This window comes from Terrapene carolina, unplaced genomic scaffold, assembly GCF_002925995.2.
Source record: "Terrapene carolina triunguis isolate 2854851 unplaced genomic scaffold, T_m_triunguis-2.0 Scaffold42, whole genome shotgun sequence".
Classification (NCBI taxonomy): domain Eukaryota; kingdom Metazoa; phylum Chordata; order Testudines; family Emydidae; genus Terrapene; species Terrapene triunguis.
The window spans coordinates 4313647-4340389 of record NW_020664393.1 but is presented as its reverse complement, the minus strand read 5'-3'; the positions used below and the strand labels follow the sequence as shown (position 1 = coordinate 4340389).

General features: G+C 41.1%; 1 protein-coding gene across 1 annotated transcript in view; it reads right to left on the bottom strand.

Moving 5' to 3' along the window:
* CDK19 (cyclin dependent kinase 19) overlaps positions 1–26743 on the bottom strand; it is a 212649-nt gene that overhangs the window by 39876 nt on the left and 146030 nt on the right. Inside the window, exons 5-6 of the mRNA XM_026653668.2 lie at positions 5588–5645; positions 2943–3074 (exon numbers count right to left, since the gene is read on the bottom strand). Of these exons, the coding sequence (XP_026509453.1) occupies positions 2943–3074; positions 5588–5645 (190 nt within the window). The remainder of the gene's footprint in view (positions 1–2942; positions 3075–5587; positions 5646–26743) is intronic.

The window sequence follows — 26743 nt, the reverse complement described above, 5'->3', positions numbered from 1 at the left end:
GACAACTTATCAGGTTCCAGATCCGCATCCTGGTATTCAGTGGGGCCCATCATTGTTTCCTCTGACAACATATGGGACAACCACTGGGGAATGCTCTCTGTACTCCAGTGACAGAGATGGATTCGGGAGCAAAGGATCCAATGTCAGCTTCTGTTGACTTCCAGGAGGGATGGGCCCCTGTAAGACAAGTATGTTCAACATCCCCAAAATATGTAGGTGAGGGCCAATAAAGCCATCTGGCTCAAGGTTCTGCCAAGACTGCCAATAATCTTCATCAGATTCCCAGTCATAGTACCTACTGGGGTAAAGGTATGGTCTGTAGCTACATGAACTGAGGAGCATCTGTGTAGTGTTTGCTCTGATACCTTTTCTTTGCACATGTTGGGAGCTGAGATGGTAAAGAATGGCTACTTGTCTTGTATAGTAACTAGAGTACTTCCAGGTGTATGGTCCCTATCTGTACTACCACCTGAGCAGCTTCTTGTGAGAGGGGTCCCTGAAGAGGATGGTCCTTATTCCACTGTTTTAGTGGACAGCGGTCCAGAGCACTCTTGGCTGACAATGCCAAGGAACAAGTATCGTGTTCTCTTTAAGCTTCTGACAAACCTGCACTGCGGTGCAGAATCTCACCCAACAGAGTGAATTGTGGAAGAAATCCTTTTCCTAGAAGAGAACTTAGAAAGGGATTTTTCACATTGTCCTTGTGAGAGTGTTTACTCTTACCCTCTTCAGGTCTCCCCTATTTTCTTCTAGAGTCCTTAACTCTGCTTGCAGTGGTCCCGGAGCTGGAGATAACTGTGCTTGAAAGGGCACTTCCTGTTGCATTTGCCCAATGCACAGCGAGTCTGATGGGCTAGGGTCAGACTCTGGTCTCATTGAGCAATCACCAGGAACGTTCAGAGTCTGAACTCATGGGATTGACTAGTTCAGTGAGAGAAAGTCTGACAGATGTTACAGCTGGGTGAGATATGAGCTTCCCTGAAGCAATACAAACAAGTGTTGTAGCTGTCACTGACCAGGAAGTCCCAGAGGAAGACCATGAAGTTCTTGAAGCCCGGGTCCTTGGGTATGCTAGGCACCCTAGGCATGCTAGGGGTGGGAGGGATGGCACGAGGAACCTCAAACCTTCAAAAGCTCTCCAAAACTAACTAACCTCTGGCCTCGGTTCACAAGGTATTTTTGGAACTGATCTTGAGGGAACCAAGAAAAACCGAGAACCTTGGCTCTGCTAACAGGAACTGTATCTCGTGCCACACCCTTATCCAGAAGTGGAGACATTGGATTCAAAGGGGCATTCCTATTAGAACTGGCTATGCTAACACAGACTGTAGGGTTCTGCTATTTCTAGGCTTATGATCCAATGGCTTAGGATCCTTCAATACCTAAGATTTTGCTTTCACTCCAGAAGTGGAAGACAGTACCTTTGTAAGCATCTTGGACTTTTTATTCCCCGAGGGCTAAGATACTGTTCCAGGCCTCTCAGTACTCACAAAACCAGGGTTTAAGAAACCAGAGGGTTTGGCTGTGATTGCCTGCTGAAGTAGTAAGGCTTGGAGATGGTTCTGAAGCTTCTTGCCAGCTCTTGTGGTGAAAGCGCTGTAGTCTGCACACACTGAAAGAATATGTCCTTCCCCCAGACATCTCATATGGTCATCCAAAGCAGGGACAAGAGGTACACCACTTAAATACTGGCTTCTTCACCTTCAAATTCACCATAGGATCCATAAGCCCACACCACGGTGTGGCAAGTAATAAAAACTAATAATGGAAATAATTTTATAAGGAAAATAAGCTAAATTTATAACACTAATCCTAACTAACTTAGAAATCTAATGTAGCGAGTCTTCAAAGAGGTTGACTCTGGGACAGAGCAGCCTAGAGAGGCTCCTGGTCTGACTGCTGCTGCAGTGGGAAGGCACTGAGGCAGCTGGAGCACCACATCCCTTTTATAACCTGGCCCTCAGAATGTTCAGGAACCATGAGGAAAGGGACAGCAGAGGGCACAAGCATGCTCCAACAAGCACTGCTATGAAATGTTCCCCTATCAAAGTTTCACCACCAGCACACCCATGAGTGGGAATGTATAGAGGCCACTCAAAGAATTCCTCTGTCTGAAACAAAGCTTCTTTGTTCAACATACTCTGCAGCACTTTATTATGCCTTCCAGTTTACTTGCTTATTTAGGAAGCTTAAGGTAAACTGACAGATATTGCAACTCCATGTACTATCTTTAGGGACCAATGTACACAATTTATGAATGTTTATGTATGACTGTGTTCTACTCCATGAGGGGGGGAGGAGGTTATCACAGCTCCTCCAGGAGCTAAAAACAGTGGGGGCTGATTATCCCTGGGATTGTAAACTCCTCCAGAAAAGTTCCACCCTCTGTGTTTTCCAGAGACAAAGAGAGGGGCTTTTGGTATAAAAGGATGAGTTGAAACTAACTGGTGGTCTTCCTTTTGATTCAGCAAATGGACAGAACCTTCTGTCCAAGCAAAGGCCCCACCCCTTGCTGAAGGCTTGGAAGGAACATTGGCCTATTAAACTCCCCATGTGGAAAATAGGTTATTTCTGGTATATTTAGTAAGTGTGTACGTTAATTTATTGTTTTTACTGTTTTTTCTGTACTGCTTTTGCCCTGCGAATAAATGTGCTTACCTTGGAAGAGCTGTATTGTCACTGGTAAAAACACTGTTATTGTCCTAAGCTAAGCACAGGCGCTGGCTGTTAGGCAGACTGGCTTGCTGGGGATATCACAGTGTGTAGAAGGGGATTGTGCAGTCTTTAATCCTGGTCAGAGGGGAGTGGGACAATAGTCGCCACCCAGAGATAGGTGACAGCTGGAGACCTGACTGAGCACTTCTGGAATGGGCCACAGAAGGAATACACATACAGTTATCCTGAAACTGTAAACAACTTCATTTCCCTATACAGTAACTTACCAATTGCTTTTGTGTAATGTCTGGCACCAAGTAACAGTTCTGGAGCTCTATACCAGAATGTCACCACAACTGGATCCAAATCTGCTAAAGGTTTCAGAGGTGAATTGAACAATCTTGCAAAACCCATGTCAGCTGAAAAATAAATATTAAAACTTTTGTTTGACTATACATAAGTCACACAATGACAATCAATATTTATAAGCATGATAAGCAAAATGTTTATTAGAATACGATGTGACCTAGTATCATTGAACATTATAAATCATGGTTATTAGATATCTGACTGAATTACTTCAAATTATATTGGGCCCAACTCCATTGACTTCAATTAAGTGATACCGTTATGTAACATTTAAAAGGTGGCTTCACCGTGGATCTGTAGTACAGTAAAACAATTATATCATGGCCATAATCAGGGCTGGGCGAGCAGGGCAGCCACCCAGGGTGCAAAGCTGCAGGGGCAGTGCACGCATGCGGGGGCCATGTGCCCCCCCAGATTTCAGCCATCCATTTAGCACAGAGGTTTTCAAACTCTGGGGCTTGCATCCTGCCAGAAGCCGGCAGATCAGAAGCTGGTGGGAGCCGCCTGCCCTGCTTGGGCCCCTGGCTCTCTGTGCTGTGGGCGCCAGGGCGCTGGCTAGCTCCCCGGGAGCCTTCTCTACCCTGCTCCCCAAGCTGGGCTGCCTCTACATGGCCAGACACTCCCCAAACAGGACGGGTGGCACAGCTCCAAACTGCGCCTTGACACGCTCTTGTCTCTTCCCCCGAAGGAGCCCAACGCCAGCCAGCGACACCCCCTGAAGCCAGCCCCTACCTGTGGAGCCCAGCTTCCATGAGATGTCCCCGAGGCAATTGCTCGCTACTGCAGAGCAGCAGCAGAGCCAGGAGTGCCAGGGTAGCCCTGGTGACTGATGCCAATGTATCCACAAAATGAGAGTAAAACAATGGCAGTGCAAGTTTCCCTGTACTATCCTTCTAATGTACCCCAACCCTGACTTGGAAGGATCACCTCTAGGAGTAAGAAAGTAGTTCGGTCTGCACATTAGCAGAGTTCCCTCAACTACCATTACTGCACAGCAAGCTAGTGTGCTGTAGATTTACACCCTGACTTGCTGCGCAGCAATGTCCCATATGGACACTGCCGCAGTGCGCTAAAAGTCTCAGAATGCTCTTTGGTTACTACTACTTTTAAATCATAGTAAGCCAAAGCACACTACAGAACTTCCAGTGTGCTGTAGCAATGTCCACATAGGACATTACTGCACAGCAAGCTAGTGTGCTGTAGATTCACACCCTGGCTTGCTGCACAGGAACATATTGTATAGACAAGCCCTAAGATATTTGCAGGATCAGGCACTAAATCCTGGCCTCTCTGCTGAATCCACCAATGAATGCCTTTTAATACACACTCTAATGGCAGTAAATCTCAAATGTTATCAAGTTGTATAAATCAAAAGTGTTAAGATAATATAGAGATAGAAATGTATTTTATATAGGACTGGCTTTGTAGTAATGAGGAGGAACATCGGCAGGAGCAGACAGTCAAGTCTGGATAAACACTCAAAAGCATGGATGCATATCCAAACCTCACCTGAACTGTTTTTAAAGCAATTTTGCATGCAAAATCTCAAATAAAAGGGTTCTCTCACAACAGTTCAGCTCTCCTCTTTCTAGGAGTGACCAATACAAAGAACTGTAGAAGCATATAAACACAAAACTTAGTCAAACATTTTCAAAAAAGTTCAGGTTGAGTCAAGGAATGGGAAAAAGTTCAGGTGGGTTACTATTTTATCCTAACTGATTTGAACATTCCCACCCAATACCTAAAAATAGCATACATTTGCTATATTAAAAACACATTTGATATCCTCTTTATTATTGCCTAGTACCTGCATAGTATAATTAGATATGTGATGAATAGCTTCCACAGTGATTTTGTGTTTCCTCTTTGATGCCTAATAGTTTTTTGTTGTATAGGGAAATCTTCAAAAGAAAAGTGCACCATCTCTTTAAATTGTATATGTTAACATTGTCTGAGGAAATGTAGCATTGTTAAATACCATATTAATTCTTGGTTACAATAATTCCACTATTGCTCCACAATTCTTAAATATTGAACTTTTTTCTTTTACCAAAAATGGATTTTCAGTAATTGCATTAATAAAAATGTGAACAATTGTTAAAACCAGTACTTAAGAACATAAGAATTGCCATACCATATCAGACCAATTATCCAGTTACCTTTCTAGTCCAGTAACCTGTCTCTAAAAGTCATCGGTACCTGAATGGTAGGTAGAAGTTGCAAGAAGTCTGTGTTGGGCAATTATTGATAAACATAGCCACAAGGAAAATTTCTACCTAACTGTTGATAGTTAGTATTTGGTTTATGCCCTCATCTATACTTTTATCCTATCTAGTGTAAGTATACATGTCCTCATTATCTATATAAATGTCAAATCCTTGCTAAATTCTTAACTTCAAATATACTTTTTGGCCAATATTCAGTTTAATTAGGAGTTATGTACAAAATCTTCGTCTTAAGAATACAGTGAATTTTAGAATGTTCTGTTATTTTAAACTACCATGTTGCATAGAAAGTTCATTATTCATTGTATATCTAATGAATATGTTATTGAAAGGGTTACCTATTTTGACTCTTCCTCTTTCAGGACCTTCTCCCATTACCAGAATGTTTGCTGGTTTCTGAAAAATAAAAAGCAGAATATTCAACTGACTGACACCTTATGAGACAATCAAAACCCTGGGTAAATTGCTCAAGTGGTTAATTACCCTCACTATTAAAAATTTGGCACCTTATTTCTAGTCTGAATTTGTCTAACTTCAACTTCCAGTCACTGGATCACAAGCTGGACTTAAGACCTCCTTATTATCAAATTTCTACTCTTCCTGTAGATACTTATGGACTGTGATTAAATCACTTCTTAACCTTCTCTTTGATAACCTACACAGATGGAACATCTTAGATCTTTCACTATTAATGCAGGTTTTCCAATCCTTTTATCATTCTCGTGGCTCTTCTCCGAGCCCTCTCTAATTTTTCAACATCCTTCTTGAATTCTGCACACCAAAATTGGACACAATATTCCAGTAGTAGTTGTATCAGTTCTACTCAACAGTCCCTGGTTCTACTGTACAGTCCCTGGTTATGCATCCTACATTTCCATTAGCCCTTTTAGCCAGTGTCACACCAGAAGCACATATTTAGTTGATTAGCAACTATGACACCTAAGAATTTTTCAGTCACTGTTTCCCAGGATAGAGTCTCTGTCACAAGCTGTCTAGCCCTTTAAGGCAAGCCAGGCACAGCCTTGCCTTTGACCATCACACTCAGATGGGGGATAGTTGTCCAGCGACTTAATTAAAAGTCTGCAGGGGATCAGTGAGAGGACTATTTAAACTGACTTGGGAACACAATCTGGGGGAGGAGACCCAGGAGATAGGAGCAAAGGGGAGTTCCCTCTCTCTGGGAAGGGCCTGGTAAAGTCAGACTAGAAGATATCCACAAGGAGCAGGGAGGGCAACATATAGTGGGGGAAACTTGCTGGGAAGAAACAGTATAGGAAGCAGCTCTGAGGACATAGGGGTTGCAGGCGAAAGGCAGAGAACTTCAGAGTAGCACAAGGGGACAGAAGAATTATTAGTTTGTATTTTTATTTGAACTTACAGGTGAACCTTTCTTACACTAGAAGGGGATGAACTTTTAAGTGACCTGGCCAGAGGGACAGGCCATGGAAAACCCAGACAGACCGGCTCTTATGGGACCAAGAAAAATGGTTACTGGGGAGGGTGTGAGAAGGGAGGTGCTAGAGACAAGAACCCCTGCAACACCACAGTTCTATGGCAGTCAGTGCAATTGCATACAGTCCACCATTCTGCAAGTATGGCCTACATTCTTTGTTCCCAGATATATGACTTTACATTTGGCTGTAAAGAAACACCTATTGTTTGCTTGAGCCTAGTTTATCAAGTCATCCAAATCACTCTATGTCAGTTACCTGTCCTCTTCATAATTTACCACTCCCCCAATCTCTGTGCCATCTGCAAACCTTATCAGTGATTTTGTGTTTTCTTCCCGGTCATCAATAAAAATATTAAATAGCATAGGACCAAGAACAGATCCCTGAGGGTTCTCACTAGAAATACACTGCAATAATAGTTAATATTGTCCTTTGCACAAAACCTTTTAATTAAAACCCTTTAATTAAACTTTAATTTTACCTTTAAAAACACTTACAAATAATTAAAATGTCAGCAATTTCTACAGTGAGGTACAAGCAGAAACCCAAGAACACTGTCAGGAACATTTAGATTTCTTGAATGGTGACCCATGAAGTCCTTGTCTTGGGCTAGGTCCACACAATTTTTTTTGTTGATCATGAATGTGATTTTTATTAAATGTCATTTTTATACCAACAAAAGCCCTCGTGTGGAAGCAGTTATCCCAGCAAAAAGTGCTTTTGCCAGTAGAGCTAATTTTGTTAGGGGAACTGGTATAAGCTATACCAACAAAAGCAATCTTTTGCCAGTATAAACTGTGTCTACAGCATAGCTATACAGACAAACCTTTTCTAGTGCAGATTAAGCCTTGGCTGATAATACAAAGTCTTTATAAGTATCTCATGCAATCTGCAACTGTTCAAAGCAAACAAATTGTCCATTCCAAACATTAGCTATATAAAATGTGCATATTACATAACAACAATTGTTGTACAATTCAACAATAAGCAGGGTTTAGGCTTCCCTAAACATTAATAGACATATCTTGGAAGATTTTCTACTATTGTATTAACAGCTACAAAAAAAATGAACAAGATTTTAAATGTGAAATTATTTAAATAGAGGGATACACAACAGCAACCTTCAAAGAATAACTTTAGATACTTTCATTCAAACATTATCATGAAGTAGGTTTAAATATACAGTTTAAAACTGCTGGCAACTTAACAGGGGACATCAAGTTTGACTTTCTCCAAGAATTAAAAGAGACAGTGAACAAAACTCATGCCATAATCTGAATCGGTTTATCAATTCCTAACACCATATCCCTGAAGTTAAAAGAAGATTTTCTCAAGGTTTCTTAACAGAGAATGCATTTGGCAAGGATAGTATCAATTTTAGCACATGGTTATTGCAAAAAATATAGACCACAGTCTCTTCAGCAAATCTAGGCAAAATGAAAAAGATGATGCTTGCTCTCACTTTGCACACAAAGATAAACTTTTAACTATAATTAAATGTACATTTAAGGGAAAATGGGCTAACTCTTGCTGAAAATTTAAAATTGACCATAGCAGACATTATCCAAGTTGATAGCATCTCAGAGTTTGGTGTCTATGAGGTGTCTGTCACCAACACAGTAGACTTATGAAAGTAGTAGTCATTACATAGGTATTCTCAAAAGAGTTGGGTAAAATGTAAGCAACTTGGAGCAGGGACTATCTAGTGTAGCCCCGACCTGGACGAGACCTCTACACTACAACAATAAAATGTTAAATAACAAATAATATTCCCATGTTACCTACAGTAAGTAAATAGTCAAATAAGGACACTTGCCAAGCACAGTTGAGGATGATGGACGATTGCTGTCCACTTAAGTTAAGGCTGCTCATTTTTCAGAGCAGACATCCAGTGAAATCATAAGCAGCTGTTCACATGTGCCCATCATGCTACTGCCAAACCCACTACTACAGTAACTCCTCACTTAACATTGTAGTTATGTTCCTGAAAAAATGCTACTTTAAGCGAAACCATGTTAAGCAAATCCAATTTCCCCAAAGAATTAATGTAAATGGGGGGGTTAGGTTCCAGGGAATTTTTTTTCGCCAGACAAAAGACATTATATATAATATACACACAGTATACGTTTTTAAAAAAAACTATTTAATACAGTACACAGCAATGATGATTGTGAAGCTTGGTTGAGGTGGTGGAGTCAGAGGGTTGGCTATTTCCCAGGGAATGACTTGCTGCTAAATGATGAACTAGCACTTGGCTGAGCCCTCAAGCGTTAACACATTGTTGTTAATGTAGCCACACAGTCTACAAGGCAGCACGAATGGAGGGAGGAGACAATACAGTAGACGCATGGCAGTGGCTGCAAACATTCCCTGCGGAAACTGAATGTGAGGATGAACCCACGCTATTCCACTGGAGTGCACCTCTCCCTTCACTTTCCAAAGTGCCGGGGGTGCATGTGTGTGTGAGACAGAGACACACACTCTGTGTGTGTGTGTGTGTGTGTGTGTGTGTGTGTGAGTGAGAGAGACGTGTATTGCCCCTTTAAGTACGCTGACCCTCTCTAAGTACACTGCCTTTTTAAGTATATCTGCAAGTTGAGATAGCAGCTGTTGCCAGCAAGCTCCCTCCGTCCTGAGCCCTATGGTGTGTCTCCCGCTCTGTGGAGATGGGGTACAGGAGTAGGGGAGGGGGACACCCTGACATCAGCACTCCTCTTCTCCCCCACCTCCTGCACAGCAAGCAGGAGTCTTCCGGGAGCAGCTCCAAGGCAGAGGGCAGGAGCAGCACATGGCAGTGGGGAGAGGGACACCTGAACTGCCCAGCACTTGATAGCCTGCTGGGCAGCAAACATAGGGGAGCTGATAGGGGGCTGCCGATGCACCCTGGTTCCAAACCCCCATCAGCTAGCTCCAATGGACGGCTCTTCCTGCAAGCAGTGGACAAAGCAGAAGGCTGCCAAACAATGTTATAAGGGAGCATTGCGCAACTTTAAACAAGCATGTTCTCTAATAGATCAGCGACATAACAAAACAACGTTAACCGGGAGGACATTAAGTGAGGAGTTACTGTACAAGCTGATATTGTGTTTCTAGGGAAGAGCAGGCCCAATTTCAGACACCATGACATAATTAAACTGCTGAATCATTGCATAAAGCATTAGTATATTCTGTTTCCAGCTAGTCAGTAGTATGTCAGTAGTGTCAGGTAAAGTGTAATTTTTGACAATATAATAAATGGCTCCACTTCAACAGTGTGGGCCATATATCATGTTGTCTTGAGAACATAAAAACCGAAAGATGATGTGTGCCAAAATGATTCATAGATTCATAGATTCTAGGACTGGAAGGGACCTCGAGAGGTCATCGAGTCCAGTCCCCTGCCCTCATGGCAGGACCAAATACTGTCTAGACCATCCCTGATAGACATTTATCTAACCTACTCTTAAATATCTCCAGAGATGGAGATTCCACAACCTCCCTAGGCAATTTATTCCAGTGTTTAACCACCCTGACAGTTAGGAACTTTTTCCTAATGTCCAACCTAGACCTCCCTTGCTGCAGTTTAAGCCCATTGCTTCTTGTTCTATCCTTAAAGGCTAAGGTGAACAAGTTTTCTCCCTCCTCCTTATGATACCCTTTTAGATACCTGAAAACTGCTATCATGTCCCTTCTCAGTCTTCTCTTTTCCAAACTAAACAAACCCAATTCTTTCAGCCTTCGTTCATAGGTCATGTTCTCAAGACCTTTAATCATTCTTGTTGCTCTTCTCTGGACCCTTTCCAATTTCTCCACATCTTTCTTGAAATGCGGTGCCCAAAACTGGACACAATACTCCAGCTGAGGCCTAACCAGAGCAGAGTAGAGCGGAAGAATGACTTCTCGTGTCTTGCTCACAACACACCTGTTAATACATCCCAGAATCATGTTTGCTTTTTTGGCAACAGCATCACACTGTTGACTCATATTTAGCTTGTGGTCCACTATAACCCCTAGATCCCTTTCTGCCGTACTCCTTCCTAGACAGTCTCTTCCCATTCTGTATGTGTGAAACTGATTTTTTCTTCCTAAGTGGAGCACTTTGCATTTGTCTTTGTTAAACTTCATCCTTTTAACTCAGACCATTTCTCCAATTTGTCCAGATCATTTTGAATTATGACCCTGTCCTCCAAAGCAGTTGCAATCCCTCCCAGTTTGGTATCATCCGCAAACTTAATAAGTGTACTTTCTATGCCAATATCTAAGTCGTTAATGAAGATATTGAACAGAACCGGTCCCAAAACAGACCCCTGCGGAACCCCACTCGTTATGCCTTTCCAGCAGGATTGGGAACCATTAATAACAACTCTCTGAGTACGATTATCCAGCCAGTTATGCACCCACCTTATAGTAGCCCCATCTAAATTGTATTTGCCTAGTTTATCGATAAGAATATCATGCGAGACCGTATCAAATGCCTTACTAAAGTCTAGGTATACCACATCCACAGCTTCTCCCTTATCCACAAGACTCGTTATCCTATCGAAGAAAGCTATCAGATTGGTTTGACACGATTTGTTCTTTACAAATCCATGCTGGCTGTTCCCTATCACCTTACCACCTTCCAAGTGTTTGCAGATGATTTCCTTAATTACTTGTTCCATTATCTTCCCTGGCACAGAAGTTAAACTAACTGGTCTGTAGTTTCCTGGGTTGTTTTTATTTCCCTTTTTATAGATGGGCACTATATTTGCCCTTTTCCAGTATTCTGGAATCTCTCCCGTCTCCCATGATTTTCCAAAGATAATAGCTAGAGGCTCAGATACCTCCTCTATTAGCTCCTTGAGTATTCTAGGATGCATTTCATCAGGCCCTGGTGACTTGCAGGCATCTAACTTTTCTAAGTGATTTTTAACTTGTTCTTTTTTTATTTTATCTGCTAAACCTACCCCCTTCCCATTAGCATTCACTATGTTAGGCATTCCTTCAGACTTCTCGGTGAAGACCGAAACAAAGAAGTCATTAAGCATCTCTGCCATTTCCAAGTTTCCTGTTACTGTTTCTCCCTCTTCACTAAGCAGTGGCCCTACCCTGTCTTTGGTCTTCCTCTTGCTTCTAATGTATTGATAAAAAGTCTTCTTGTTTCCCTTTATTCCCGTAGCTAGTTTGAGCTCATTTTGTGCCTTTGCCTTTCTAATCTTGCCCCTGCATTCCTGTGTTGTTTGCCTATATTCATCCTTGTAATCTGTCCTAGTTTCCATTTTTTATATGACTCCTTTTTATTTTTTAGATCATGCAAGATCTCGTGGTTAAGCCAAGGTGGTCTTTTGCCACATTTTCTATCTTCCCTAACCAGCGGAATAGCTTGCTTTTGGGCCCTTAATAGTGTCCCTTTGAAAAACTGCCAACTCTCCTCAGTTGTTTTTCCCCTCAGTCTTGATTCCCATGGGACCTTACCTATCAGCTCTCTGAGCTTACCAAAATCCACCTTCCTGAAATCCATTGTCTCTATTTTGCTGTTCTCCCTTCTACCCTTCCTTAGAATTGCAAACTCTATGATTTCATGATCACTTTCTCCCAAGCTGCCTTCTACTTTCAAATTCTCAACGAGTTCCTCCCTATTTGTTAAAATCAAGTCTAGAACAGCTTCCCCCCTAGTAGCTTTTTCAAACTTCTGAAATAAAAAGTTGTCTGCAATGCAGTCCAAGAATTTGTTGGATAGTCTGTGCCCCGCTGTGTTATTTTCCCAACATATATCCGGATAGTTGAAGTCCCCCATCACCACCAAATCTTGGGCTTTGGATGATTTTGTTAGTTGTTTAAAAAAAGCCTCATCCACCTCTTCCACCTGGTTAGGTGGCCTGTAGTAGACTCCTAGCATGACATCACCCTTGTTTTTTACCCCTTTTAGCCTAACCCAGAGACTCTCAACACTTCCATCTCCTATGTCCATCTCTACCTCAGTCCAAGTGTGTACATTTTTAATATATAAGGCAACACCTCCTCCCTTTTTCCCCTGTCTATCGTTCCTGAGCAAGCTGTATCCATCCACACCAACATTCCAATCATGTGTATTATCCCACCAAGTTTCAGTGATGCCAACAATGTCATAGTTGTATTTATTTATTAGCACTTCCAGTTCTTCCTGCTTATTACCCATACTTCTCGCATTTGTATATAGGCATCTAAGATACTGGTTTGATCTTTCCTCCCAGTTTTGTCCTGATATACTGGAAGACCTCCTGAACGTCTTAGAAGAGAAAGACAGCCACTAGAAAAGTATATCACATTAAATATTAAGCAAGGTACAATTAATCCCTTAAATATGTGATCCTTAAAGCATCACAACTGCAAAGACTGGACATGCTGGAACATGGTAACAAGGTAACTGAGGAGATGAGGACAGAGGAATTGGCAGTAATCAAGAAGGGAGGATAAAAAACCATGTAAGATTGTAGGCAGATGAAGACTAAAGAATAGATATGGGCAATATTGCAGTGGTTGAAATAAGACTTGTAGTAATTCATATGATGAAGAAAGGCTCATTCTAGGTCATAGACAACATCAAAGGCTGTGATGTGCATGGTATCTAAGAGATCAGAAACAAACACATGCACAGAGGAAATCATGGAGCTCTCCTATTGCCCAGGAGGATAACATTTCATTCAAAGGAAATAAAGAAAGGCTATAGAAACCCCTGAATCATTTAACAAACTTATCTTAGTAAAAAATGACAACACTTCTGACCCAGTTGCATCCCAATTAATACACTCTGTACTTTCCTAAAACTCTCCCCTTACTGTGAACACAAAATGCCAGCTGTGAAACAAAGTGAGACTGCTGGCTTGCGCAAGTTCAGTTGCTATAGAAACAGCAGAAACAGTAAGAGTTGCAAGTCTCACATTTAAGTTACAAGCGATAAAAAACGAACAGACAAATCCCTGCTGAGATGCATTTGAGGTTTGACTGTATACTAAAGGAACAATTGCAAAAAGAACAAGTTCAACAGCAACAAACAATTTGTGTGAAAATTTGAAACATATGCAGAAAGGGGTCTAGATGCCGATATAATTTAGCAAGTTGCTTACAAGATGTAAATTACATTTATAATGTAAATGTAAATTATAGTGTTTTCTCTTCTTCTATCAGTGGGCCAGTGGCAATTAACAGATCTCAATGTGAGAGAACTGGAAATGCTGACGTAACAAGTATTTATTATTAAAGAATAAAAATTAAAATGTAAACATGAATGTGACCATAAGAACACTGATGTTTATTGAATCAATGTAGCTCCAATGAAGTCTTTAACTGGGAGTGGTTGGAGAAGAAAAAAAACACAAACAAAAGTAAAACTGTCTACAATCTTGAGAGGAACACAATTAAATAGGTCATAACAGGAACAGTATTCTAACAATGGATTGTAGCATATTAATTGTAATAACTTTTACTGTTCTTGTACTTAAATACACAGTGACACAATTCTTCAGAGATGTGATAAAGAACTACATTCCCATGAGGGCCTCCTTTGGTCACGCAGCTTTCCATACACAATTCTTTATTGTTTATACCCAAACAAATGTGTTTCCCTGTTGGAATGTACCACTGGACAAAGAATGATCTGAAATAGGCATTTTCTATTGTAAAAAAATTAAGTATTTTTCTACATACAGTTTAAAGTCTTGATTATTTAACAATTATTTATAGGCTAGGCAGCACAAACCTTTTGCCCTTGGAGACCTATCTAATTTCATTCTTAAGACACAAGCAAAAATGAGTTTGGTGGTTTCCTCCTAGCCTTTAGATCGCAAACACCCATATCAGAAAGCCATTAGGCTGCATAGAACAGTTTTACACTGACGGTCTGCTGAAAAGTGGCCAGTGGTTGTTGAAGGTCAGTATTTAGGTGCACTGTCGGATTTGTTTGGAGAAACTTGCACCCAGCTTGCCTGCACTACCCCAAAATCCCCCTACCTATCCACAAGAAATACATTCATACAATAAAACAGAAAAAAGTCGTTAAATGGTTTGCAATCAGAAGCTCATCAGAACAAAAATCCACCCTTCAACTCAAAACATTTTAGTCACACATGCTGCATTACCGAACTAATGTTTTACCAGCCAATCATCAAACTTATTAATGTAGTAATTCAGTCACTAACGGCTCTTTAGCTCTTTAAATCTTTTATTGCTAGACAAGCATTCCAACCCTCTAATAGTTTTTGGTGCTCTTTTCTGAACTCCTTCCACTGTATTTAACTACATGAAACACAGTGTGTGTTAGTATTGTCATTCCAGCATCTATTGTTAGAAAATCGTTTGGTCAACATCTTTCTGGTATTGAGGTACCTTAGAATAGGACACCACATCTAATTAGTTCTTCACATTGCAATATGATAGGACTACAAAGAAAAGCAAACTCATATAAGCCTGACAAGAGGTCTCTTTTGACAAAATGACTTTCAAAGTCTCTCCCTCCTACTGAATTATCAGCATTTCAAGTTATTTTTCCCCAGATTAATTAGTTGCTATTTTCCCAAAGTTAACTACATTACATTCTCTATCTAGATTTCTAATCCCGCTAGTTCTTTTTGTATTATTTCTCTGTTCTACTGCTATTAGCATTACCTCTCAATGCAGCAGCATCTATGAATTTCATCAAAATGCGGTTCACCATTTCTTGTTGTTTTCTACAAGTATTACATTCAACAAGAACAGACGGATTCAGACCACTACAGTACACGCTAGAGACAGAATTATGTCTAACATCTAGGAAATCTGCACAAAAGAGTAAGAAATCTTTTTTTAAAAACGGTTGGAGATCATTCAACTGAAATTGAAATTAGTCTAAGTCTAAAAAGAAAAATGGGTAACAGAGGCAAATGTGGTTAAGCAATTAGGTAACAAGAAGAATAAGCCTGTGCAGTGAGTAGTGCAATGCAAGGCTTTTAAAACAAAATGATCTAATAAGAACAAAGATGAAGAATGATACAGAAAACAGAAAATTAACAATGGACACTATTAGATTGGTAGGCCTAGACTTTCTGGTTTCCTCAATAACACCTTGACTTCTCCCTTTTTCTTTAAATTGGATAGACATCAGACCAAAAGCTACTACTGCAGTGAAAATGGAAATAAAAATAAATATGGATGTTTACAAATATAAAGCCAAGTGTAGCCAGATTTTTATCTTTTAAAGAAGTGTAGCTTCAAAATTCCATATTCATGTGCTGTTTGTTCTCAGAGAAGCAGCAACTTTGGCCACAAAGATATGCTTCAATCATATTCTGAAGGATCAGAACCTAATTTCACCCTATGCCCTTTCTTTACAGTTGATAATGAAGACAGCATTTATTGTCTTCTCCCTTCCTGAGTCAGACATCTACCCTCTTCCTCTGCAGGATGGTAGTTTTAAAGTGAAATATACAAGGGACTGATTTTTAAACAGTTGAAAGAAAGTGCAGTTCTGAATTTGAGAGCAAGAAACTACTGAACAGATTTCCCTGAGATGTAGAAGAGAGGATAAATAGGCAACTGAGCTGTGATGACTGCTAGTGTTGCAGAGCTAAGTTTTTTATTTCTCTATTGTCCACAACTGCTGGATTAACAAAAAAGGTAACTCTGGAGACCTGAAATTCCTCCAATTGCAACCAGAAGTACACAGTTTGCCTCAGGCTCTGGGACAAATTACAAATCTTTGTATAACCAGAAGCAAAAAATACACTATATAAGCTAACTGATTAGTACAAATCTTTTGCGGTAAACTTATTGGTTAATAATAGACTTTGGACTAGATCCTTGTCTGAGGCTGAGGAGCACAGGTCAAGAGAGGCTGTCTTCATATCACAGTTTGATTCTAAAGATGATCAATCAATCAAACGCTAAACTGAGGAAGCATGTATGATAGATAATTACATACATAAAAACTATGTTAAAAGAACATGTTTAAGGTTAAGGATTCTCTGCGACTTGAAGTCTTTAAATCACGATCTGGAGACTTCAACAGCTGAGTTAAGGGAAAGTGGGTGGGTCAGCTTTTGTGGCCTGCATAATGCGGGAGGTCAGACTAGATGATCATAATGGTCCCTTCTGACCTTTAAGTCTATGAGTCTATGAGTCTATGAGTTGCAAAGTCAAGCACCCAAAAGTTAGGAAATGCCTATGAAATCTTAATTCGACTCCCTTGTGTGTATGCATGATGATATAATCTTTAATTACATTATCACATAATGTTTTCCACCGTTCTCTTTGGATGAATCAAGGTTGTGTATTGAAGAAGACTGATGTTTGTGGAACCCATGCCTTATTTGTTGCAGAAGTTGCAGAGAATTAAGTCTATCCCTGTCTCCACCATAGAGTTCCTATCTGATGGTGAACAAGTCACTTAAACCAAATTTTTCATAGGTGGTCACTAATTGTGTATTCCTCATTTTCTGGGTGCCTCACTTAAGGCTGTGTGTTCCTCATTTTCTGGGTGCCTCACTTAAGGCTCTTGAATCTGATTTGCAGAAGTGCCGAGTACAGTAAACTGCAACTGAAGTCAATGGGAGCTGTGTTTTGAACATACGAAACGCAATATAATGCTACATACTTTGAAAAATCAGGTCCTAGATGTCTCATATTGGGCATCCAAAATTAACTGATACTTTTGCCTCAGGTCCCCATCCATAAAATGGGGATAATACCCACTCATTTCAAAAGGGTGTTGAGAAAATAAAGGCATTGTTTGTGAAGAACTCAGATACCATAGTGTTGAGAGCCATATAAAAACCCAAGATGAAACTAATAATTCTGTCTTCAGAGCAGGGTTTGAATACTATGCAGTAAAAAAGACCTAGGATCACACATTGAACAGGGAGGAGAAATTAAAATATTGAATAGCTACTCATATGGTGAGAACACCCTCCTCCTGTGCATTGAAAGATGCAAGGGTCCTGAGGAAAAAAAACAATATGTGATCATGTAATTAAAGAGTGCACAAACAGCCTTAATTCTGGCATTTCCTAACTTTTGTGTGCTTAACAATGTTCTTTTAAAGTATTTTTGTGTATAATTTCCTCAGTTTAAAAAAAAAAAATCCAACATATGATGCCATATAGATAACCACAACCTTTAGATCCACTGCACAGACCTCTGCCACTTGAACTAACAGAGTAACTGACAGAAGTGGGATGGGACACTTTACCAGTGGGTTTTCACAGATGCTTGCTCTCAGCAGAGGAATGATGAGACTCAGACTCCATTCCAGACACTGGAGGAGACGTGGTCTACTAGGCACAGACTCTTCCTTTACAAAAACCATGTTAGCTCTTCCCCCAACAAATTGTGTTCATCTATGTGTCTGATAATTCTGTTCTTTACTATAGTTTTAACCAATTTGGCTGGTACTGAAGTTAGGCCTTCTGGTCTGTACTTGCTGGGATTTGTTGGGAAAGAGTCAACATGACTTTTGTAAAGGTAAATTGTGCCTCAACAACCTATCATAATTCCTTCAGAGGGCGTATAAACATGTGGACAAGGGTGATCCAGTGGACATAGAGTACTTAGACTTTCAGAAAGCCTTTGACAAGGTCCCTCACAAAAGGCTCTTAAGCAAAGTAAGCTGTCATGGGGTAAGAGGGAAGGTCATCTCATCAAGGCTGACTCTAACTTTTTGGCCGCCCCAAGCAAAAAAAAAGAGCACCACCCCGCCGTAACACCCCCCCCCAGCCCCGCCCCCCCCCAGCCCCCCCCCCCCAAGCGCAGCCAACCCCCCCGCCAAACCCCCTCCAAGCGCCGCCAACCCCCCCCCGAGTGCCACGCCGCCAAAACAAAAACAACCCACCCCCCGCAGCGCCGCCCGGCCGAAACAAAAACAACAACAACAAAAAACCTCGAGCGCCGCCCCGCCGAACCAAAAAAAAAAACCCGCGTGCCCCTTGCCACCCCAAGATTGGCCGCCCCTTACAAGGTGCTGCCCCAAGCACGTGCTTGGTCGGCTGGTGCCTGGAGCCAGCCCTGCATCTCATGAATCAGTAACTGATTCCAAAACAGGAAACAAAGGACAGGAATAAATGATCAGTTTTCAGAATGGAGAGAGGTAAATAGCGGTGTCCCCCAGGGATCTGTACCGGGACTTGTGCTGTTCAACATATTCATAAATGACCTGGAAAAAGGGGAAACAGTGAGGTGGCAAAGTTTGCAGATGATACAAAATTACTCAAAATAGTTAAGTCTAAAGCAGACTGCAAAGAGTTACAAAGGGATCTCACAAAAAATGGCCAAGCAGGCAACAAAATGGCAGATGAAATTCCATGTTGATAAATGCAAAGTAATGCATATTGGAAAACATAATCCCAACTATACATATAAAATGATGGGGTCTAAGTTACCACTCAAGAAAGAGATTTTGGCATAGATAGTTCTCTGAAAATATCTGCTCAGTGTGTAGCAGCAGTGAAAAAAGTTAACAATGTTAGGAACCATTAGGAAAGGGATAGATAATATGACAGTAAATATCATAATACCATTATATAATACTCCTGGGGGAATTCTGCACCACTGCACGATGCAGAATGTGTGCAGAAATTAATGTTCTGCGCAGAATTTCCTTTTTCCCCCACAGAGGCTGCAGAGCTACTGGACCCAGCAGAGCCCAGCTCTACACCTCACAATTAGAAGACACTCCCAGGGAGTGGGGGACAGAGCAGGAGGCTTCCAGGCAGCTGCAGTTCCTGGCACACCCTGAAGGAAGGACCCACACAAGCCCAGGACCCAGCATCAGACTGTTTCTCCCTCTGGATCCCTGGGCTCTGGAATGGTAGGGGGTGCGTGCGAGTGTCTGGTCTGGGGGGGCATGGCTGGGCTCTGGGGGGGTGGGGGAGCAAGTGTCTGGGCTGGGGGGTGCCCTATGGCTGGGCTCTGGGAGGTAGGGGGTGTGAGTGTCTGGCCCTCTGGACTAGGCTGTGCCGGGGGAGGGGGCAGAGAAACAGGAACTGGGTGGTCACAAGGGGTTTCTTTAACTCTCTACTCCTGGGGGAATTTTGTGTGTCTATATTGTTATAGATATTGTTGTTGACAGGTATTTTGAAATAAATTACCAAAATAATTGAAACTGGCATGTTTATATAGCATTATTTTGACAAATAAATTATGCAGAATTTTTAATTTTTTGGTGCAAAATTCCTCAGGAGTAATATAAATCCATTGTATACTGTGTGCACTTCTGGTCGCTCCATCGCAAAAAAGATACATTACAAATGGAAAAGGTACAGAGAAGGGGAACAAAAATGACAAAGGATATGGAACAGCTTCTATATGAGGAAAGAGATTAAAAAGGCTGGGACTATGCAGCTTGGAAAAGAAACTACTAAGGGTGGATATGATAGACATCTACAAAACCATGACTAGCGTGAAGAAAGTGAATAAGGAAGTGTTATTTACCCCTTCACATAACACAAGGACCGGGAGTCACCCAATGAAATCAATAGGAAGCAGGTTTAAAACAAACAAAAGGAAGTACACTTCTTCACACAACACACAGTCAAACTGTGGAACTCATTGCCAAGAGATGTTGTGAAGGCCAAAACTATAACTGGATTAAAAAAAGACTTAGGTAAGTTAATGGAGGATAGGTCTAAGACTGGTTGGACACCACCACCACCCCCATCGGAATGCCACCTGATGTACTGGGGTTTCACTGAGCCTCTCCTGCTCCATGAGTCTAGATTCCCTCTCCCTGTTTTGCTGAATTAGGCTCTCCAGCCTCTTGCAGCACGCGCACACATACACACACACGCACAGGTAGGGCCACACCCAGCTGCAGACACAGACTGAAGTCAGCTCTGTGTGAGAGGACTCACCCAGCACTCACATGCACACCCCTTTTGGGAGATAAACCCCAAATAATACTGTCTTGCATTGTATAGAAAGATCTGCACAGCACAAGCTCACTCTTTGCTCCTCAGGTGTCTCCAGGTATGTTGCTGTAGGGAAGAGTGAGGTCCTCCCATAATGTCATTTTCCCCCTTTTATATCTTCTCCCCACTTGCTGGAAAGCTCTTTTGCTGTGACCTGGATCAAACAGTTCCCATTGCGTAGTGCTATCTCTGAGATGTTTCTATTGTGCACAGTTCCTGGGGTAATCCTTATGCTTGTGTGCATTTCCTCAATAAGCCATTAATATTGTTTGGCCTTTTTACTGTCGTACCTGAAAGGCTGCTTGTGGGTGATTTCAACCTCAGGACATGTTTCTGCAACACATACATAGCCAAACTTCATAATTTCACACACGATGATAGCACATACAATCCAATGAGATATTACTGTCTAGCAGATCAAGACTTTTAGAATAACACCTAACAAGGCATACCTTGTATAAGACATATCCTAATTACATGACAGTGGTGAATATTGGGGTGTCAGGGTGTAACACGGTCCATTAATGGCTATTAGTCAAGATGGTCAGGGATGCAACCACATGCGCTGGGTGTCCCTAAGATTAACTGCCAGATGCTGGGACTGGACCACAGGGGATTGCTCTTTGATGATTGCCCTGTTCTATTCATTACATTTGAAGCATCTGGCATTGGCCACTGTCGGAAGACAGGATATTGGGCTAAATGGACCACTGGTCTGACGCAGTATGGCCATTCCTATGTTATTTCCTCTCCCTTCCTAATACTGCCCAAAAATATCAGACAGAACGTTCACAGTTTCTTATATAAATCACTGTTAACTAATGATCTGATGTGATTTCTTGCAAAACAGCAATTCCTATAAAACATATGGTTAACTTATAAACTGAAGTGGTATGATCAGAACTGAAAGATATGATTTTGCTAGATGTAACCAGTTGTTTTGAAGTATATGAACAAAAATAAAATCTGTCCACTGCTTGATCAATGAATGAAGCAGTTAAAGGAAGTTATGGTACTGGAAAATTGATTGCTCATATCCAGGGTAAAAGAGGTCAGCACAATCAAGAGTGGAATGTATGGAACTATAGAAGGATTCATAAATGAAAGAATCCTCCTTGAACATATGTCAAGGCTGTATCCCCACTTTGAACTTTAGGGTTCAAATGTAGGGGCCTGCATGAAAACTTCTAAGCTTATCTACCAGCTTAGCTTTGGTCCGCTGCCACCATCACAAGAATTCCCTCCCTGGGAAGCCTTGAGAAACCTTTCACCAATTCCCTGGTGAACACAGATCCAAACCCCTTTGGATCTTAAAACAAGGAGAAATTAACCATCCCCCCTCCTTCCTCCCACCCTCCTTTCACCAACTCCTGGTGAATACAGATCCAAACCCCCTTGGATTTTAAAACAAGGAGAAATCAATCTGGTTCTTAAAAAAGAAGGCTTTTAATTAAAGAAAAAGGTAAAAATCATCTCTGTAAAATCAGTATGGAGAATAACTTTACAGGGTAATCAAACTTAAAGAGCTCAGAGGACCCCCCTCTGTCTTAGGTTCAAAGTACAGCAAACAAAGATACACACTCTGGTAAAAAGGTACATTTACAAGTTGAGAAAACAAAGTAAATCTAAGATGCCTTGCCTGTCTTTTTACTTACTAGTTTGAAATAGGAGAGACTTGTTTAGAAAGATGGGGAGAACCTGGATTGATGTCTGGTCCCTCTCAGTCCCAAGAGCGAACCACCCCTTAAAACAAAGAGCACACACAAAAGCCTTCCCCCCCCCAAGATTTGAAAGTATCTTGCCCCCTTATTGGTCCTTCGGGTCAGGTGTCAGCCAGGTTACCCGAGCCTCTTAACCCTTTACAGGTAAAAGGATTTGGAGTCTCTGTACACAGAGAGCTGTTACCCTTCCCTTTATAGTTATGACAACATACCATTCTGGAGACTCAAGGATTTCTTCAGGTTGCCTAGGGATGCCTGGTTGTTGAAGAATGTTTGCAAGACAAAATTAAAACTCAAGTAAGACTCAGGATGCTGAGCATACTTTCATAGTACTTTACTTCATGATGTATTGCTTTGTTTTGTTCCAGTTGATGACAATGCAGTTAAAGTTACAGAGAAAAGAACTGTAAAAAAAACAGAATTCCAAAACAGTCAACACAATTTAAATTAAAGCTATTATGCAACATAATCTATCCAAAAGCACTCATTGGTGCTGATTCTGCAACAGTATACTTCAGTTTAAAATACCTAAGTGGTGTTTTGGGGAGGACAAGGAAGAAAAGAAATATGAAGGAGAGAAATGGATGGAAAAAAGAAAAAAATTGTGAAATAATTTTAATAAAAAAAATCAAAAGGAAGCAGTTGTTCAAAACAACACATTCATGTTATCTCAAGGTTTCTCAATGAATCACAATCCACTCTAGCTCAATTCCCATGGAACGTCTCAATATTGGATAATTTAGGGCCAGATTCTGTGTGGTCCTTAGGTAGATGTGCAATATGGTTGGGGGAGGAGGAGAGGACAGAGAGTATAAGGAGATTGCCCCAGCCCTGCTAACTCATTTAAGGGCCAGGTATATTTTCAAACCCTGTGCTCATGGGAGTACACGGACTGCTCCCAAGCTGCTCCCTCATGGGAACATGGCACCTCAAAGGGGATGAGACCATTGTTCTATCCACTTAGACACACCACCTGCAAAGAAATGTGGAGGAAGTAAGCTGCATCCCATAAAAGATGTAATAACAGATCACAGCCCCTACTTGTGTAATAGCTCCGGAACACATTCTGCTTCAGAATGCCTCAGGATGCTATGTCCAAGTCAACATAATTCTACATTGCTCCTTACCAGAAGATGTGCCTAATTTACCTTTATTTTATAAATATAGAATAAAGATCTGACTCAAAAAATACTGAGATGGGACTTATGGTTATATATTCTTAAACTAGGACTTCCAGAAATTAATGATACACTGCCACTGTCCTTAATTTAATATCAAAAACTAAAAAGAGAGACTATAAGTCTGGGAGAATACTAATATTAAAAAAACCCACCAATTATCCTAAATAGTTCTAGATTAGAATCTGATGAAGGAAGGAAATGAGATTAGGGCATTCAAATGAGTGATTTACACCTGTTTTCCATTGTTGGAACTCTTGTGCTTATTTGCGTTGTTCTATTCTTTGCCTTGAGAATTAGGCATCATAATTGCCATCTCTGATAATACTTTGAACTATGGCAATAAATTCAGCTATTGTCAACTTCTGGTATTTGTTTTATACAGTATTCTGGCTATTCTGCATGGCCTAGTGGGACTATTAAAACAGGAACTTGAGGCTTTTAGCTAATCAAAGTACAAATAACTAAAAATGAGAGTTCTGCCAATCATCATAAAACATGTTGTTAATTGTACTTCACCAAATATCGTAAACATTAAAATTCTGATACTTCACTCTTCTATTAGTCTAAGGCAGGCAAAGAATAAAAAAAGTTTCTGTGATAAATAATATAGAAATAAAAGGCATAGTTGCAAAATTAACCCATTTTCATCACAAGCCTGATTTTGCTCAGTGAGTTTAGACTGACTGAATTAGGTTAAAATAATAAGTCCTTATGTGGAAATCTTAGAGAAGGAAAAGAGAAAGGAAAAATAGCTATTTATAAAGTGATTATTTTCCAGAAAATTTGTCTTGAAGTCTTTGCCTCCATGTCTACAGGGGGATTTTGGGAATACTTCAGGGACGATGCACTAAGGAACCAAATTGTTCTTTGTATTTTTTAAGGCAGAAACTTTAGGCTGAATTCAGGAAAGGTATAATATGTAGTAACTATTATTTTAGTGATCAAATGGTTATTTCTAATCATCTTTCAAATTTAAATAACTCTTTCTTTTTAGTGTTTGATTTTCCAAGATGCATGGAACTGTGCTACATAAATATTAATATATTTACCCACATTCGGTACATACTGTTTTTCCATTTTCAAAATCTTGAGGATCCTCCAAACATACAATCAGCACTACTGTGTAAGAGCAACATGGAAAATGTACAGTATAGCACCCTGACAAAACTTAACTAGTTTAATTGGACTCCTGATATCAAACTAACTGTAAACTCATCACAAACTAAATCACACAAAGAAAAAGTCACATGTATACAAAAATGAACATTTTCCTCCCTGCTGCTATATATACAATCTTGCACAGGAATTCATATTACTGAAGTTATGAAAGAACAAAGAGAAAGAAAAGAAATTATTATGACCAACAATATTAGCAGGAGAGGATCCAGTGCACACCATAACTAGTCAAAAAACAGTACTGGTCAGCTACAAATGGGTGCAAGGTCAAATGCAAGTTTCTGACAAACTGTTATCTCAAGCATTTAGAAATGAAAATCTGTCATGCTGCTCTTCGGGAATCATTCCGTACAAACAACTGTTATTTTTAATGTATATTGATTGGGGAAGGGTTAGGCAAGTGCCAAACAAATGGCCAACAACTTCTATATTATTAAGTACTGTTTACATAGAGCAACTTTATTAAAATAGGGCTACTATCAAAGATACAGAGAAAATTGAGTTGTTTTAAAATTTGTATTTCTATGGATTTAAATAATACTAAATGCTGCCCCCTTTAATGTGAAGACAGACATTATATTTATCCTTTTTCTGTATTGAGACTATGGAACTGAAGACAAGTCTGAACCATGCTTGGGTGATCAATCTAAATATATCCTATAGGCTAAGGGTTAAATTCTGCCTCACTGTGGAAATACTGCCCCAAAGGGTGCACATACAGTAACTCCTCACTTAAAGTCGTCCCGGTTAACGTTGTTTCGTTGTTACGTTGCTGATCAGTTAGGGAACATGATAGTTTAAAGTTGTGTAATGCTCCCTTCTAACATCGTTTGGCAGCCGCCTGCTTTGTCTACTGCTTGCAGGAAGAGCAGCCCGTTGCAGCTAGCTGGTGGGGGGCTTGGAACCAGGGTGGACCGGCAGTCCCCCTATCAGCTCCCCGCTCCCCTAAGTTCCCTGTGCAGCAGCTGCCCAGCAGGCTACCAATTGCAGCTGTCCCTCCCCCCACTGCCATGTGCTGCTCCTGCCCTCTGCCTTGGAGCTGCTCCCCGAGACTCCTGCTTGCTGTGCGGGGGGGGAGGGAAGGAAGAGGGGGGGCTAATGTCAGGGTGTCCCCCTCCCCCCTGCTCCTGCACCCCGCTTACCCCATCTTCCATAGAGCAGGGGGACACACCAGGGCTCAGGACGAAGGGAGCTTGCAGCAGCTGCGATCTCAGCAAGCTGATCTAATTAACAAGGCAGTGTACATAAAGGGGAAATGCGCATTTCTCCCTCCATTCCTGCTGCCTTGCAGACTGAGAGAGTTAACCCTTGAAGGCTCAGCCAATTGCTAGTTCATCATTTAGCAGTAAGGGAAATATCCCACCCTCTGACTCCTCCACCTCAACCAAGCTTCACAATCATTATCACCGTGTACCAGTATTAAATTGTTTGTTTAAAACTTAGTGTGTGTGTGTGCGCGTGTGTGTGTATAATATAGTCTTTTGTCTGGTGAAAAAAAATTCCCTCGAACCTAACCCCCTCATTGACATTAATTCTTATGGGGAAATTGGATTCGCTTAACATGGTTTCGCTTAAAGTCACATTTTGCAGGAACATAACTACAACGTTGAGTGAGGAGTTACTGTATACACCAGGGGTAGGCAACCTTTCAGAAGCGGTGTGCCGAGTCTTCATTTATTTACATTAATTTAAGGTTTCACGTGCCAGCAATACATTTTAATGTTTTTTAGAAGGTCTCTCTCTATAAGTCTATATATTATATAACTAAACTATTGTTGTATGTAAAGTAAACAAGATTTTCAAAATATTTAAGAAGCTTCATTTAAAATTAAATTAAAATGCTGATCTTACGCCACCAGCCTGCTCAGCTCGCTGCCAGCCTGGTGTTCTGTTCACCTAGGCCGGCAGCGGGCTGAGTGGGGCCTGACCTCTGAAGCCCCCCACACCCCCAGAAGGGTGGGTGTGGGGGGCTTCAGAGGTCATGGCAGAGGGCTGGGGGTGTGTGGAGGTGCACGGCAGAAGGCTGGCGGTGTGGGGGGCTTCAGAGGTCAGGGCTGGGGGTGTGTGGAGGTGCAGGGCAGAAGGCTGGGGGTG